This window comes from Ceratina calcarata, unplaced genomic scaffold, assembly GCF_001652005.2.
Source record: "Ceratina calcarata isolate Rehan_Ccalc_2016 unplaced genomic scaffold, ASM165200v1 scaffold86.2, whole genome shotgun sequence".
Lineage (NCBI taxonomy): Eukaryota > Metazoa > Arthropoda > Insecta > Hymenoptera > Apidae > Ceratina > Ceratina calcarata.
Genome location: NW_017179946.1, coordinates 434,111 through 451,897, shown reverse-complemented (window position 1 = coordinate 451,897; position 17,787 = coordinate 434,111). Strand labels below are relative to the sequence as shown.

At 38.5% G+C, this 17,787-nt stretch overlaps 2 protein-coding genes across 16 annotated transcripts in view; one reads left to right on the top strand and one right to left on the bottom strand.

The window, feature by feature from the left end:
• Positions 1 to 17,787, top strand: part of mtd (TLD domain-containing protein mustard) — a 150,384-nt gene that overhangs the window by 72,196 nt on the left and 60,401 nt on the right. The window lies entirely within an intron of this gene.
• On the bottom strand, positions 3,186 to 7,495 carry LOC108631246 (glucose dehydrogenase [FAD, quinone]-like). Of its 2 annotated transcripts, none has more exons than XM_018035039.2 (9): positions 7,395 to 7,495; positions 6,538 to 6,747; positions 6,148 to 6,276; positions 5,527 to 5,723; positions 5,371 to 5,468; positions 4,765 to 5,029; positions 4,193 to 4,640; positions 3,595 to 3,965; positions 3,186 to 3,494 (listed from the first exon to the last, which is right to left on the bottom strand). In XM_018035039.2, the coding sequence occupies exons 1-9, from the start codon at positions 7,399 to 7,401 to the stop codon at positions 3,261 to 3,263; spliced, it is 1,959 nt and encodes a 652-aa protein (XP_017890528.1). In that variant the 5' UTR covers positions 7,402 to 7,495; the 3' UTR covers positions 3,186 to 3,260. The 2 variants fall into 2 exon arrangements, with proteins under 2 accessions (XP_017890528.1, XP_017890529.1); XM_018035040.2 differs by having other exon boundaries at positions 6,538 to 6,735; positions 7,395 to 7,484.

The window sequence follows — 17,787 nt, the reverse complement described above, 5'->3', positions numbered from 1 at the left end:
AGCAAATTCAACACGCCAGCATCGTTTAAGTATATGTATAGCCTATACATCCTTAAGTTAAGGTAAAGGTTACCGTCCAGTAGCATATTTGGCGAAGGCATGAGATCAGAAAATAGACAGCCGGTGCCAGCCCTAATAAAAACAAGCAAGCCTGTATTATATCAGAGTCATACTGATAACGATTATGAGATGATGGTTTCGGTTTCAAAGAATGAGCTGTGAAACGGGTGCATAGAGTAAATATTTAGACCCGTGCCAAGTCGTGTAATCGTGTCGCTCGTTAGACAATTACGCAATTCCTACCTGCAATGACAATATTGGGCATTAACGTGCGCAAATATAGAGTGCAAAAGTTAATAGCGCACAGTTAATGGCGTTGTTGACTACCAAATTTCTCTGCACGGTCAGTTTTCAACTGAATTGGTATAATGTCCGTTAATTGTATACGTATCGCGAGTGGAAAGTGCCCAATGATAAAAATACTTGTCGGTTTCGTAAAAAGTTTCCTTGCACACGTGATGTCGTTTGATAATTCGAACAAACGAATTAATTCATGCCGGCTTCGCGGTGATAAGAGACTCTCTTGCGCTGCTCAGCTCGAACACTGGCAGGCATATTTAATTATTTTCTAGAGTTCAACAGTCGGTACTTTGTTCTGGGCGATAATGCAAAATCGATTAAACGTACCTATTCATGCTGTGTTTGTGTCAGGAAAACTTTGAACCATTCAATGTTTATTGCACGTTATCTATCGAAATTATCAACTGATTCCTCGTCAAACACGACGTTACTTAAAAAAATTATTTATGCCACACTTGGACAAATTATTTTGAAAATTATGTAAGCCCATTTTTTCTTGTTTCGAGATACGTGAGTGTTTGAATAGACAATGATATATGACCTTCCGTTTGATCAGAGCATATCAACATGTTGCCTGCGAATGAAATATTCGTTAAATTAATGTCTCAATTTCAGTTCACACCACAATTTCTACTCGACGTATTTTTCTACCGTTTTATATTTTATCTTAGAATTGTAAAAATATAAGCCAGTAAGCAGAAATTGGGACATTTACTTTTATGTTAAGCGCTCGATTTATTTGGCTTTCGTGGCAAGAGTCTTTTAAGGTTTTCGATTTTTCATCGAGATACGATTTCCTGTTATCGGCGAATCCATCGATCGGACGAAAGTTACGATATACCGGATGCGAGCTCTTGATTTACGACGCTTTATCGACGTCTGATCTAGCGTTTTTCCGCACAAACGGAAAATTTTTCACGAATTTCCCCGTTCAGTTGGTAATCCCGCGATTTCTCCGTTTGTTCACGAACGCGGAAGTCGAACACTGGTGATCCGATGCGTCTCCATCGACTATTCGAGTCGTGGACTCCCTTTAATCGCCTGGAATCAATTCGCAGTCGTCGGTGCCGGCGAAAAACGTGGGAGAACGAGCGACGTCTCCTTCCTCCACTTCAGAACACGTCATCTGTTTTTGTTATTGATTTCACGATGATACCGCGCGATTATCTCCAAGGCTAAGTTTATCTATATGATCTTTATGGATGATAGAACATCATAGGACACACGTTAAATCGTTAAAATCTTTTTAACGTAATTTTTTTTCCTTCTCACTTTCTCGATGCTATAAGTGAAGATAAGGTTTATAAAGAAAAGCTACAAGTACAAATTTTATTACTTACATTAATCTTGTAAAAAATTTTAAACAACTTTCAATAATTTTGATTTAATCGACAACTGCCTTAAGCATTTGACAAAAATATTAATGTCCAGTCTGGTAATTACATTTCTATTTCTTTCCACGAATAGTTTTCAGTTCTATAGAAATGTTGCCTGATTTGCAATATTCGACGTTGGAAACAATATACAGAATTTCGTACACATATTTTTAGGGGAGTTTGTAAAAAATTCTAAACAACTTTCAATTTAGGCTACGATTATTTTAAAAGTCGCATTATCAGCTCGTTATTCATTCTCCTAATCTCGACGCATGTTTAATGCACATCAACTAGCGTCAATGTTTGGAATAATCGTGTCCTGAAGCCGATGTCTTCAATCATTTAATTACGGTAACAAAAACCGACGACCTTGGTGGCGTGATTGCACAGCCGGTTTATTGTTAACTAAACATTAATTTTACTGCCGCCCCAAGTGTCGATGCCGATTCAACAATGGAACTCATTTCGTGAAATAAGTGTCGCAACACATTCACATTGTTTGTGTTATCTGCCGATTTCATTACGCGCTTTCGTTAAAACTGTCGCACCGTAAACAAGAACATTATTTTCTTCTTTATTTTCGATCCCGCTTCGTACGCGTTAATTCTGCTTATTAGCTGGTCGCATTATCACTTTACGATCGCCATTAAATAATGGAATCCCCGTTTCGTCATGCATCAACGATCTGTTACTTGCTTCTGAGCGCGAGATATGCCATCAGGAAAATAGAATTCGTTTTATCATATTTGCATCATACGCTGCCGGCCATAAAAATTATAATAGAAATTAATTTAACGTTTCATATTATGGTCGATTCAATAATTGATATAGTAATTAATTCAATGTTTCATGGAATATAATGTCTGACACACGATATACTACTTCGATTGTAAACTTTTTTTAACAGTGTTTGTAAAGCACAAGATTTTCGTAGAAATCAGCTTGTTCGGTCTTCGAGAGGATTTTCAATTCTTATCTCGAATTCGGGATATTATGCCTGAGTAAAGAAAGGAGTCTTTGGTCGGTTGACCGGGCCCTACTTTTTCCGCTGACGGGGAAAATTTACCGAGAAAATTAGGTCGATCCTGATATCCGTAGCCGCCTTCTCTTACGCTTCCTGAAAAATTGCGGCGTCCTCCACCGACGTCAGTAATCCTACTCGTTCCACCCAAAACGAATTCAACCGTATCCGTCGTTCAAATGGGTTACGATCATTAATTTTTTATACTCTCATCGATGATTCACCGGGACCCGTTATTCCCCACGTTTAGTGAATGAGAGCATACGTGTTACAAAATCGGAGCCTATCTCTTCTTCCCTGATGCATACACGTGCTTCTGGCCGTAAGAGGAAATATTTTTCTCCATTGAATCACATCAGAAAGATATCCTAGAATTCTTTAGAAATTTTATCGTTAACGATCTTTTCTCCTGTTTAATAACACAATTATTTTTAATGCTTGAAAAAGATATGATTGTTTATTGTTTAAATTCTTTTACTTTTGAAGTACATATTTGACTCCCATCATTGAGGTATAGGCACGCCAAATTGGTTTGCTAACTGTTCTTGAAACTGTTTCTTTTTCTTCTGAAACGAATCGTATCCATTCTGTATGTCTTGTTGTATCTCTTTTAGCGGGTTTGTTGTAGTCGGTGATGGAGTCGGCTGTGTATCCCTGCGTATATTATCTGCCTTAATGAAGTCCGCGGCTCTTTCCCCGATCATGGTGATCGTGGCAACGGGATTGCCCGATATTACCTGCAAAGTCGTCAATTACGTTACAACGCTGGCCCGGTTTTTTTTAGAATTGAATAGGCTTATAAAACCTTAACGCAAGGGAAAAAAGAATGATACGTACTATAGGCATGACGGATGCATCAGCTACTCTCAATCGCTTGACACCGTGCACTCTCAATTTTGTGTCAACTACTGCCATCGGATCTGAAGCTAGACCCATTCTCGCGGTACCGGCTTGATGATTCTCCGGTTTCGTGTTCCACTGTACAGCACATTTCCAAAACTCGTCGCTGTCATACGTGAGATTGGCGCACGCTGGTATGGACACATTTTCAAGCGTCGGGTCGTGATTTCTCATCGTCGTTGTGTTCATCAGTTTCTCGATGTAACGAATCCCTTGAATGACGAGGTTAATGTCTTCATCGGTTCCCAAATCGTTACTCCAGATGTACGGTAGATCCAATGGATTGTTGCTGTTCAACGTGATCCGGCCTATGAATTTATTTATTTATTTTATTTATTTTTTAATATCCGACTAAACGAATATATAATTTTATGTATAATACAATGTGATTCTCTGTATTATTAAAAATTCCCATAAATGACATGAAATTCCCATGAACATCCGGAGTCTAGTTGTGAGGCTTGAAATTTTGTCAAATTTCATGTTTTGTAAAATGATTAATAGATGAATTTTTAATAAATAAATGCCAATTCACCTCTGCTCTTCGGTCTAATATTCACTGACGCGAAGGTGACGACCGTCTCGTTGGCGTTGCTTGTCGCTCGACACGAGGCTCGGTAACCGGCACAGAATATCTGAATGTCCGGGTCGTCCGACGTACTAAAATTAGACACCAGTTTCGCGGTGACCTGAGACAAACCCGTGCTGGAGAGCGGCCCGGTTTGATTGAACAGATACAATGCCGCGTTGTTACCGGTGAACTGAGCAGTCGACGTCTCGTTCAACGTGTAAGCTAGCATATATGAGTGATGATTATGAAGGTTTTCCCCGACGCCTGGTAGATCCACAGCCACACGGATGTTCTTTGATCCCAGGTGTTCTTTAGGGCCGATTCCTGACAGCATTAACAACTGCGGCGTGTTTATCGCGCCGGCTGATAAAATTACTTCACGTTTCGCGCGTACTTTATACGTCTTCCCATTCTGTAGATTAAATGAGAAGGAATGAATATGAAATCGCGAAGAAGCGAGGTTTTTGTAGCGAACAGCGCGATAAGCTCTGTGCTACACTGGCAAATTCTTTAAATTTCATTATATCTCCTCGTACCATCAACATTTCGATGCCTTCGGCACGGTTGTTAACCAGCGTGACTTTCGTCGCCAAAGCGTTCGTAGCCACGTGGAGGTTCTTACGATGCGCCACCGGTCTAATAAATGCCCCAGCAGTCGTCAGTCTCACACCGTCCCGGCTGATAGTCTGAGTCACTGCGAAACCAGTGAGGTTCGCCCCTGTCAGATCGTCGCTGATGCCGAGACCCGCTTCCTCCGACGCTTTCAGGATTTCCCAAGCAAAGCCGGGCTGATAAGGGAATCTAATCGACAGGCCATAGTCATTTTTATAAAAATAATTTCCTGTCCTTTACATTAACAGTTTGACTGCCACGCGAATTTTTAAGGAAGTCACCGGTGACTGACGCGGCCTAAATGAAAAGTTCAGTTATATATTACATGACCAATATGGCAGTCAAAGTATGTAAACGACTGGAAATTATTTTTATAAAAATAACTATGGCCTATCGGAATAATGATACGTAATCTAAATATGTAGTGTATGCATAGAAATAATGAGCAATTAATAGCTATAATTATTTTTCCACTAATTTAGTGACTCGACTAATTTTTAAGAGTAATTTTATGTAACTATTGAACAGACCTTTGAACAGTCATTGGTCCACCGGTAGTATGATATTTCGAACTCACAAGTGTTCCTATTTCCGTATTGTTCTCCGATTTAAAAAAGTATGGGAGGACCTAAAAAACAAAGTTAGTTAGAATTTTTGAAAGCGAGACAACAGTAGATAATACGCACGTCATCCCAGCTCCAGCCTTCAATGCCAAATTCAGCCCATCTTTGATAATCTTTGGGTTGTCCGCGTTGATAAGCCATGCCATGGTGAAGCGTTGTACCTCCGAGATTCTTACCTCGAGGCCAATAACAGCTTCCGTTTGTGCTTAGGCAGGCGAACGATTCGTTCGACGTTTTATATTTCCAATCCAATGGACCGCCTACGCACGCCGCAATAAATCATTTTTTACTAATTAAACATTCTTTATAATGAATTAAATTCCTTATTCGAGATCTGCATTAGATTTTTAAATCGTGGACTCTTATTTTAACAAATCGATGCACAACGTGCTTATCTAAAATTTACTGCCTTCAAGTACTGAAGATATTTTATGCTAAATTAAATTCCTAGTTTGAGATCTACACTAGATTTTTAAATAGTGATTTATCTTCTGATAGAAAGATCATAACGATGCTTAGTTAAAATTAAATATTGTCTTTAAATGCTAAAGGATATGATTTAAGTTAACAATTTGGGATCTTTAAACGATCTGCCATGCAATGTTTCTCAATTGGTTATATTTTACCAGTATGCCAACGATTTTTATGTTTCGATCGTTTCTGTGATAGAATAAAATTGATTACCGAGGTAAAGGGCAGCATTGCCAGGTACTTCGGCTCCAGCCGGTTCATCCGGACCCGCTTCGACTAGTAGGACATTCCAATCCTCCACTTCGCTCAATCTCCCGGCAACCGCGGCACCAGCGGCACCAGCTGCATAAATATAAGAACATACAGTGGTTTCAAAGCGGATATACAATTTCATGATTACAAATTGGCCTGTAGCTATTAAAAAAGCGGATTCTTATGCAAACTGGTTTATGATATTAATTCAAAGAATAGAAATTATTCTTATCATCCAAGGGATTTCATAAATTTTAATGATCTTTCATTAAATGTACTTTCTTCGTTAATTCATTAGTTACATTCTGTACAACTAATTTTTTTATAAGTGCCTGAAACGTGATTGCTTACCGCCAACGACGATAAAATCGTAACTGGATCTCGGGCTGGTGATAGGATCGACGCGTCCGCACGGGTCGCCAATTCGCGGGTTCGAGACTAGGAGGTTGTTGAGCAGCGTTAGAAACAAAACTCCTGTACTTGCCGAACAAACATCGGTGAGCTGCGGCCCGCCCTCGAAAGGATGAAGGCACTGCAGAGATTGGCAACCTAAAGCATACATTATCGAATCACGGTTAACGCAATTCCCTTGTAGTTCGCCCGGAGAGAGACTTCATTAAATTGTCAGATTTACCGCGGCGTACTTTACGCCACAATCTTCTGGGTTTCGAAACTGTTTTAACACTCTTGTAGACATTTCTGGTTTAAGGTATTGTATGAGCTCTTAAAGAGGACTTTATATAATTATTAATACACGTTTTAAGAATATTTAAAAATTGATATAATATCAATTTCAAGGATATTATTTAAGATAGACAATAAAAATTAAGCAAAAGCAAAGATCGTAAAATCTGTAAACAGTTGCGAGTCAAGTACTGTCTAAAACTACCAAAACCATGTACTAAGATATCATAAATCATACATTAAACATTCCCTGTGACTTAAGAAGACACGCCGAAAAATTGTATGAACCTGGCTTCTCTGTAGATATTATTTTTTCTAAAAGTTTCTCGATTCAAATATTGAACACAGTTTTTTATCACACTTTTTAAACTTTTGGCAGAGATCTTATGGCTCATACAAGCTTCAGAACAATCATGGAGCCCTAGAATTAATCACACTTATTTACTTTGAATTAAAACGTAATTAATAACCAAGATGGATAATAATTAAAATGCTTAACATGTAAAATACGAGACAAAACGTACCATTCATGTTGCCGACGTTAAAAGAACTACTTATATTACCGTTACTGCGCTTTTCATGCTCAGTATTGTATGCAACAGTATATATACAACGTGCACTAAAGTGATAAATATTCAGTTTTGTAAACAATATAATTAATGTCGTAAGCTATCAGCAGGTTCTGTCCTTGTCAGCGATAGAAATGATAAATCATTTTTACTACAATTTTTATCATTCTTTGTTTCTAACAGTCTAATTGATGATCTTTCTCCTCTTCTATTTAGACGTACAGTACCTACCATTTAAAAATTTTTCAAATGTCCTAACGTTGTTACTTGGAAAATAATTGTCTATAAAAAAAACTGTTACATATTTGGATTAATTTATTCATGGAATTCGAGATATTCAGTAGTCTTTTATTTGCACTAAATTACTTTTGATCTAACAAAGAATTAAATCTTTAACTAAAAAAACTTGACAGTTTGCAAACTTTTGAATGGCAATGTAAATCTTTTATAAATGAACGAGTTGTTTCAGTTATTTACCATTTGCTGATTATCAATCAAAGATAGTTTCAGACACTTTGGTTATCGACCAAGATTAAATAAAGAATTTTACATTCCTGGAAAGTGAATTACAAATTTTGTTGTTTATTTAACAGGAAAAAATTATTTAAAAGTATAAATTCATTATTTTATTTCTATTTCGTATTTGTCTTTTATCTTGAAACCGTGTTTAACGGTCGATCTATGACGTTTCTAAGTACGCGTATAATTAAAATGTTAATCGTCCCGGGACGTCCTTGTCAATCATAAACAACTTCGCGAACAATGTATAATAGTTCATTAACAGTTCAATACGCCGACGCCATGAGTCGAAAAGCGATGCAGCGTTTAATTAAAACTCACTGTCGGTGCTCGATTCCCTACTTGTGCCGCAAATTCGCCTCGAAGTTCCTCGAGCGAAGTGGGTTTCATCGCTCAACAGGCCTCCGCTGGCATAACAACGTATAATATTTTTAGAAAATGCTCGGAGTTGGCATAAAATTTAGGATTATGAGTTCGGATTAAATCTGCTTCTGATTCTAAAATATTCTGCTTAGTTGTGAATTCTTAACCAGTTGTCTGTTGCGACCTCTTTCAAAAATGTATATCTAAATTACGTAAAGAAAGAAATTCATACTGTACACAGTTTTTTCATAATAATTATTTATATATTTTTATTTCTTCCTTTTATTTCTTCTTGGCCTCCAAATATTTCAAACATCTTAAAGTTTACGTGTACATTGAAATAGCAAATTGTAACTATACTTTTATGCATGACGAATATACTCGTCACAGCATAAAATATTGCTATTTCTTCATGACGAGTATACTCGTCACAACATAAAGTAATGCAATTTCACAAAATTTGAAAAATTTCAGAGTGTGATGATAATTACAGTGATCGCTACGTGTTGAGTAGAACGAGTAATGAATAGACTGTGAATTTGTATAAAAAAATCTCTTCTCATTAAATGAAATTTAAATCGAGATTTATTTCATATTTCCTGTATATCCAATTTTGTTTCATACATAAAATCCGAGGTCTAACGATGAGATTTACTTTTAATTATCGCAAATATATGAGCCTCGTAGCGAAACGAGGATTGCATATTATTAAAACTGTGATGATTTCTCACTGAAACCATGAACGTGACGTGAAACCATACATCAGTAGCTCTAAAGTAAAACGCGTATTACGAGGTGTTACATGCAAAGCGCCAGCCTTGGGGTCCTCGTTATTAATTACTTATAAGGAACGTTGGGTTGCAAAGTCTTACAAGAACACAAGATAACAACAAGCGAGTTGACAATGCTAAAAATAAGATGAAACGAAGACGAAACGTAGACAAGTTGCACATATGTTTATACATAAAGCGTATATACGAAGTTGTATCAAATAAGAACAAGTGCGAATGCTGGGAAGCAGATGAGCGCAGAGATAATTTGCAGCCGTCGTTGATGACTGTTCGCTCAATTCGCGACCGTTTATTGGCATCGCGCAGAAACGTCGAACCAGGCGTCACTCAATTCCCTCGGACGCGAGTGAGTGTCGAAAGTATACACGCGCGACGCAGCGCCGGCGTTTGCCAGCGCTGAAAAGAAGAATGAAGTTCCGTTCCAACTTGAACCGCGTTTCGCAAGTTTGTTGCATAATTGTTGCACTTTAAATAGTCAAACTCGTTTAGGAATCGTTTGAATAGTAGACTCTTACAAGCTATAGGACAAGAAGTCTTGAGAGGTTCTTTATCTGTTTCGCAACGGAGGAGTTGGGAAACGAAATGATAAAAGTTGAACCGGTGATCCGCGGCTGTAAATTCCTTTGCAAGATGAATGTTGCGCGTGGGAAAGGATCGATCTGGAAAAATTGTGCTCGAAAGGCGCGGATGGGCGGCTGATCAAGCGTCGTTAAACTGAGGACGCACGCGCCGGTGACGTCTAAAGTTTAACGAAGAAAAGCGCAATTCCTTACGTCTAGCCGTAGCGACCACGGCGTCCACGCTCGTTGAATTACAAATCGCGGACGAACTCCGCGCGATGCATCGAAACAGAAATCGAAGATCTTCTGCCGTGCAGACAAAGAGTTTATCTTGTCCGGGAAAACTTGTCGCGTTTACGTTTGAATTCAAACCTGGCGTCGTCATATCGAGATGTACGATGTCGAACATCGATCAATACTTAGTTATTCAGAGTTGGCTGCTGCCTCTTTCTCGAGCAGATAAATGATTAAATTTTTAATTCAATTGAAAAAAGTGAAGAATTTTAATTAGCTTAACTGAAAGAAATTCGAACTTTAATCCTTAACAATAAGTCTTCAGTTTTTGTATTAGTTTCAATAATTTACTATATTCATAATTTTTATACTTAAGTGCAATTTTGTCTTGGCTGACTGATTATGGTAACACATGCAACCATTTTTATTTTCTTTTTATTTTTTGTAAAACAAATTAAGAAACGTCATTTGGTACGTTTAGCATAAATTAAAGATTACTCCGTCGATTACAATTTAAAGAAAGTATAATCATCAATAGTTAGTGAGGCAATTAACATGTTTACAATCCAAGTTAAACATAGAGCATAAGTCTCTTTCGGACTAAATAATTTCAACAATAATTATATATATGAAGAAGGAAGAATGAAATATGCAGCGGTACGTAGATGATAAACACATTTCGCATAAATATTCATGATCCAGCTTGATTCGTTCTCCGAAGCGTACATTCGTTTCTAAGAAAAAAATAGCGCAGGTGCGCGATCCTTAAAGAAATTTACAATCCAAGTTAAACATAGAGCATAAGTCTCTTTTTCGGACTAAATAATTTCAACAATAATTATATATATGAAGAAGGAAGAATGAAATATGCAGCGGTACGTAGATGATAAACACATTTCGCATAAATATTCATGATCCAGCTTGATTCGTTCTCCGAAGCGTACATTCGTTTCTAAGAAAAAAATAGCGCAGGTGCGCGATCCTTAAAGAAGCCAGGCTCGTCCCATATGAAATAACAGGCTGCGCGAACCCTGAGAAAGTAACTGAAGCGCGTTCCTCGCGAAGGGCGTGCATCCTCGGCCCGAGAAAGTGACGTTCACTCGCGCGTGCACGCTAGAAAGTGCACGCATGTCGAATGCGAGTAAATCTTACTTAAACACCTTATCGTGAACACTTATGTCAATTCAATTTTATATCTAATTTCATTGTCTGATAAAACTATTTATTTTGAATAATGGATCATGGCGCGAAGACTTCGATCGGAGTCTATAATACATTTAATGACTATTAAAATTTCAATGCTCTGTCGACGTTTTTATGTGAAAGTTCATAGAATCTTAAATGAATCGCGCTTTGAATCTTATCACGTTAATCTCCTGGCAGACTATTACGTTCGCATCGCTTGACACTAAACGCGCACACAGTTTAGGAACTGTTGAACGGTGAGAGGAAGACTGTCTGATTAATAGGCTCTGTCTTTCTAATTTATGCCCTGGCATAAGAGACTTTATTTTTTGGCTAGGTGCTAACTTGTATTCGTTCATGATGGAAACGAGAAGAAAACCTTGCTTTCATAATCCCTTCGCAACCTTTCCCAATCGTGTGCCAACCGTTCCTCAAACGCTCTTACAATACCTTGCCTGTGCGAAATCGCGGATTTGTCTCGCGGCTTTGCGTAATCTTTAATGAAACCGAACTACAACACAGTTGCAACTCGACTCTCTACCGAGGAATCTGTCTTCTAACGATCGAAGAAAGCCCCTTGCTAATTAACAATCTGCTCTCAAACCGTGCATACGACTTGGTAAAAATTCCTCACGAGCTATCCTTCGGTGCATACCGATGGAATCGCATGCCAATCCCGGTCTCCCGTATTCTGACACTCTGCGAGGGTGATTGCAATTTGTCCCACGCGTCGGGAATTAACATTCTTGACTCAAGGCGCACCGATCGCCAGTAACAATTGACGTGAAAGCACGGACCGAGGCTCGTCACGGTCTGATTCGTGCGCGGGTCGTGTCCCGCGATCCTCATGATTTTTCTCGATTATTAGCGGCATCGGAACGATAAGCTCCGCGCATATCTCTTCGTATCCCTTTCTCTTTACGGGGAGATGCAGAAACCCGCTGGAAAGATAAAAGCTCCCGCGATGGAATGTTGGCCGAACCGGATGAGAGAAGAGAGGAGCGTGTGTGTGCGCGCGCGTGTGAGTACTGGAACGAGAGAGGCTGGTTCGGCCGAACAAAGAACAGGATTTCAAGTGTCTTGAGCGTGGGCTCGAGCTAGCTGCTGGAGACGCTTGGCTTTTCTTCTCCGCTCGTGCCACCGTCTACCTTAACCCTCTCGCAGTTTAATAAGCGGCTGGCTAAGCTGTCGAACATACCGCTGGCAATTTCATACCTTGGCTTATTGTAATATATCGGCCGTCTTTCATCCCGGGGATTCCAAATGCGAAACCTGTTGCCATAGAGAAAATTCATATGTTTTTTATACTTCCTACTTCTTACTTTATTTAAGGAACTAAATAAGATAGTCGCGTGACTTTTTAACATTTGCTGCTAAAATTTTCTCGTTTTTTTTTTTGCTTTTATCGATAATTAAGCTTATTTATGAATACGTCAACTTTATAAACCGATCGATCGAAAGTTTCCTAGAAGACGCTTTTACGAGGCGTAATTTATTTTCCCAAGAAAGCTGACTTACACTCACTGGCTTCTGAGCCCTTCGCACGTGCATACAGTAAAGTAAATTTTACGACAAATCTCAGGGACGCACAGTCTCAGAGGATGTCGAATGAAACTTTCCTCTCGCATCGGTTCCGGGTCCACCCAAGGCCGCTACTCCTCGTCGCACTTCCTATTCTTATGGAATTTGCTTTTCGCAGTTCGCATTCATAAACCGGCGAACTATTTTCATCGCGTGAGACATTCGAAGAACCAGTTTTCCCATCCGAACAATCTCTACCATCCAATTATTTCCCGATGCCTGTTCTACCTATTCGGACGCGAATTAAAATTCCGCCGCGGTTTATCAGATTTTCGCGGTCCGACCTCGTTCCGACGATGCTCCAAATCGATTCGGAGAAAATCTAACGACGTATGCAAGCACGCGAGTGGAATACGGATCGCAGGTACGCGACTCGCCACGGCTGGTGTTTGTTGGCATTCTTTCCAGCCATAAATGCAACTGTCAGGGACCTCGAGGTGGACGAGCGACTCGTTGCCAGACGAGATAGCCGGTGAGGCAATCGGTGTGATGGAACGCGTCGGTACGGTTTGTTTAATATTCAGCCGCGGCTCGGAGCGGAAACAACGTCTTCCGTTCGTTTATAATATAGTAAGTAAACGACGATTGTCGCTCGTGGACCAAAAGATCGAAGGCGGGGGAAATCCCGTGCGAGCCTGTGCTAGCCTCATTAAAATATTCTTCGAATTCAAACATCGCAATCATTAGAGTATTTTAATCCATAGCTAAACGTGGGCGTCACCACTTTTCTATTTATAGGCTGACGTTGAGTCAGAAATTTGATACGTGAAGAATGAGTCGTCGAACATTCGATGTAGCTTCGTACTAAACTGCAGTTGATACAAATTAAGATTTAATGGATTGATGCCGTTCAGGAATTCGCTGTCTTAATTCCACCGGCACTACATTGATTTTTATCTCCTGTATAATTGGTTGTTGGATGAAATTGTTCCATTGTGTGTTAACATCGCAATTAGGCGATTATTCATTAGAAATGTCGATATGGATAATGGAACAAACTGATCAACGATCCTTTGTAATCGTTTAATGTACTGGAATCTTACGATCTTCAGTTTCCCGTTTACAAGAGTTTCATTTTCTCACATCACTTAATTGAAAATTCCAAAAGGGGCTTAGAGAGAAAATTAAAATTTAAAGAACATACGATCAATCTTCATCGTTCAACTCGGATCATCCACGTTTCCCCGATATTAAATTTATTCATTTATTTATTAACTAGAGTAAATAATTCATTTTTTAAGTATATGAATATATCAAATATAATCTGTCTTCTAGTAGAAGTACACCAATGCATAGGTATGGGTTCATAGGTAGTAATTAAAGAATAAAAATTTGATTTATTTTTACTTATTTCATGTAATATACACTTTTTAATTTGTTCGTTCTAAGCTCATGCTGGTTGGTATTTAATACGTAAAAATGCAGTCCCATTCTAAACAAACAGACGTAGTCTTTTAGTATTCGTGGGGTCGTGTCGCGGTAAACGTTCGACGAGGTACGACAATTCACAGACCAATTTCGCGAGTCGACTAAGCAAATACGGGAAACGCAGAGACAGGCAGAGAGGAGGCAAAGACGAAGTCGAGTTAACGTCGCGTTTAATCCAACTATAGGCACTGTTTAAAGGAAATATGTAAAGCAGTTGCATTATTCATCGTGGCTCCTCTCGAGGTTAATCTTCTTTCGGGTTCCGTTCGCGCCAGAAGTGCCGGAGTTGGCACCAGGAGCCGCGAGAGAAAGAGACGGAGAGCGTGGAAAAGGAAGTCGCGTACGACTTTTCGTTGATCGCTCAAAGGAGAACTCGCGTACTGGGAAACATGCGTGTCTTGCGACACGGTTTTGCTATTAAAAAAGTCACCGTTCAGCTGCGAGAATGACAGAGACTGTCGTTCTACTTGGAAGGTGTCAATTTTGTAATTGCCTCTACAATACCTAGTAATTTGCAACGCGAATCGCGGTGAACGTTGGATACAGAGTCTTATGTAGATGTAAGAAAAGTGAAACGTATGAAGTCACATTAGAAGGATACCAATTGAAAAATAATTGTTGGCCACGTTTTTGCTGTATATGCATTATTACTTATATTTAGAATCACGAGATAAATTTGAATGAAAGGAACTTATGTAAAAGATCTTTGTATGAAAGACTATCGTAAAGGTGAATTTTCAATTATCTGCCTCGCCTTTTTTAATTGTTTTCAAGATTCAATGTCTAATTCAACAGACGATAATAGCGATATTACCGAAATGTAGTGAATAATTACCTTAATGAAAAGAACTGCTGTGTCAAATTGTCAAACTGTGACCTATGTCGACGAACTGCTTGTGTATTCTAGCAAAATTGTAAAAGCTTCAAGAATCATATATCAGAATATTATAAATTGCCTGTGGCTTGAAAAGCACGTAAAACAATTTTATAATTACTACTTTAAAAACTACTTCAAATATTGAACACAGCTTTTCTATTTTTATATTTCTGAAACTTTTGCCAGTGGTCTTATGGCTCATACAACCTCAAGTAACTCGATACTAGATGGAGAGGTATCAGAGAGGCTACGATTATACGTAGGAACGAATTTAGTGGGAAACCGATTCCTCGAGAATGAACAAACTTCTGTTTCGCAGTTGGTTGTTCGACTTTAGTTGGAACTTCGGTGGCTGGCAGATAGTTTCCAACCTTCGAGCGCGGAATGCACTTGCACAAGTTTTTCCGTCGGCGACTCGCCGTGCAGACTATCGAATATAAGAGCGAACGACGGATCGATGTCAAGGGCGATGTTTAACGAAGAGGCTCGCTTGTAATTAACCGATTGTCGGGCGAACGGCAATAATTGAGCCGGCAGCTTTTGAATTGATCGACTTATGCGGTCTGAATGCCTCCTTCACATCCTATAATTATTTCATATGTCTCTTTTGAACGTCTGGTCTGGTCGCACTTTGGGAGCACCTGCGTACGCGGTGTACATAAATTCCGGTTACACCCAAGAATGCAACCGGTAAACCGGAGATAGATTACAACTTCAGTTTCAGAGATATATACATTATGTACGCGTTTCGTGGTGCTTCCTAGGTGCATAATGGATTACTCTTAGGCGTGTTTCAAATTCATTGTGACTGGACCCTGGATGAATTTACTGTTGCAACTTGACCATATTCTAGAACGAGGATTCTCAAACCGTTCAAGTTTTGTACCACATCATTACCACAAACAAAAATATATCTAATCATAAAACCATTTCCTGATTAAAAATCAATACATCCAAAATAGGATGTTTATAATCAAAGAATAAAACATTTTCCATTTATATTATTTAATTATATTCGTAAATGAAATTTTCACATTATAATAAAATACATATAGTAAATGGTGGGTAATAATACATGAGCAAATATTGAGATTTATTATTGGTGAGGATTAATGGAAAGGATAAGCTTGTTTCATTGTAACCAATTTCAATGCGTCAACGTTTATCTTCATTAATAAAATTCAAATAAAGAGGTAGAAAGATTCTACAACCAAAAATAACATAATATACCATTAATGGTACATGTAGCATAGCTTGAAAAATGCTGATGCATTATAGACTATAGGCTCATTGTTTTTAATGCTCTATTTCTGACGAATTGACAATGGAATGGATAAATGCATATCTACATTTTTGCTATTCTTCCCATGAAGGACGATGACAGATCGTGAATTCGCGTTTCTATTGTAGCTATCAATAGAACATTCCAACAATTGTTTTAATTGGCACACTAGATAACGTTGGTCACTAACTTCGTCTACAGACAAGGAAGCTCAAAATAAAATAAAGAATTTCGTGATTACTTGATAAATCAAAAATGATCTTGGAGAAAATATATTCTTGCCAGATATTGGTCCTTTGACACTGTGCAAATTAAGTAAAAAATGTTATTGCAATCAGTTAAATAAATATTTAAGTGGCCTTATTTAAACGAACCACCCTGTATATAAGTAAAGAATGTTACCGAAAGTGAAAATTCTATTTTAAATCAATCGATTCTTGTTTCAAACTCTCGAATATTTGCCACAGTCTGTTTCTTGAATTATCCGTAAAACGGAATGTTTCGCCGGTGCCAAGTAAATTACGTGTCCGGGGGAGTTGAAATATTCGTTCGAAGAAGACCCGGCGAGCGTGTTGCCACGCACGGGAACGGTAATGACAGTAATTGGATCGAAGGAGCCAGTTACTCGATAATTAGCCCATTGTTTATCGCATAATGTACACCCATTCTTTCAACGTTCCTTTTATGTCTCCTGCCAAGCATCTCCGTCTTCTTTGTGTTTCAACGAACCGCTCCTGCGACAAAACCAAGAGGCAAAAAATAAAACGCAAGCTGCTCACAATACTTTGGCAAGTGCCGCGTCCAACGTTCTTTAGAATCCAATTAGAGAATAGTACAGGTCGGTTTTAATTATTGATCAATTTTTAATAAAGTGCGCGTTCAGGGATTTGAATTAAAACGCGACAAATCGATATCCTCGAACCGGGTTCATGGTTGGAAAATCATTCTATAAATTAATTTGATGAATTTTATAATTACATTTTACCGTTTAGAAACTGTTTTATGTCATGGACGGACTTGTATTTGAATTTTTAATGATAAGTAGAAACAAGCAGTATAAATCAGGGGATCCCAACTGGGTCGACCCCCTGGGGGTCAATGAAATTTTAAAGACCCATTTTAACTCAACAATAAACAGGAATGTACGTGTTTCGTTAACGAGCCATTTTAGTTATTCGGTTTTTGACACTTTTTAGAATATATTTCGACATTTTTCGATATTTTGACAAAAAAAAAATTTTTCGATTTTTCCGAAATTTTTCCAAGGGGTACCCCTTCAATTTCTTCCAAATTTTCGTTTTTTGCCAATAACTTTCAAACCGTTGGAGATACGGAAAAATTGCATAGAACCTTTCTTGTAGAGGACGACGAGATCTACAATTTCCATGTAAAAACTTTTAGCTAGCGCCAATAGTTTACGAGTAATTTGCAAAAAACTGTTTTTTCGTTTTTCGTCAATAACTCGTAAACTATTAGTGCTAGCGAGAAACTTTTATACAGAAATTGTAGATCTCGTCGTCCTCTACAA

Coding starts and splice junctions, on each gene's coding strand:
- LOC108631246 (XM_018035039.2), bottom strand. Junction 5,724..6,147: donor CAATGCTGCCCTTTACCTCG/GTAATCAATTTT, acceptor CGGCGTGCGTAG/GCGGTCCATTGGATTGGAAA. Junction 5,469..5,526: donor AAGGCTGGAGCTGGGATGAC/GTGCGTATTATC, acceptor TTTGTTTTTTAG/GTCCTCCCATACTTTTTTAA.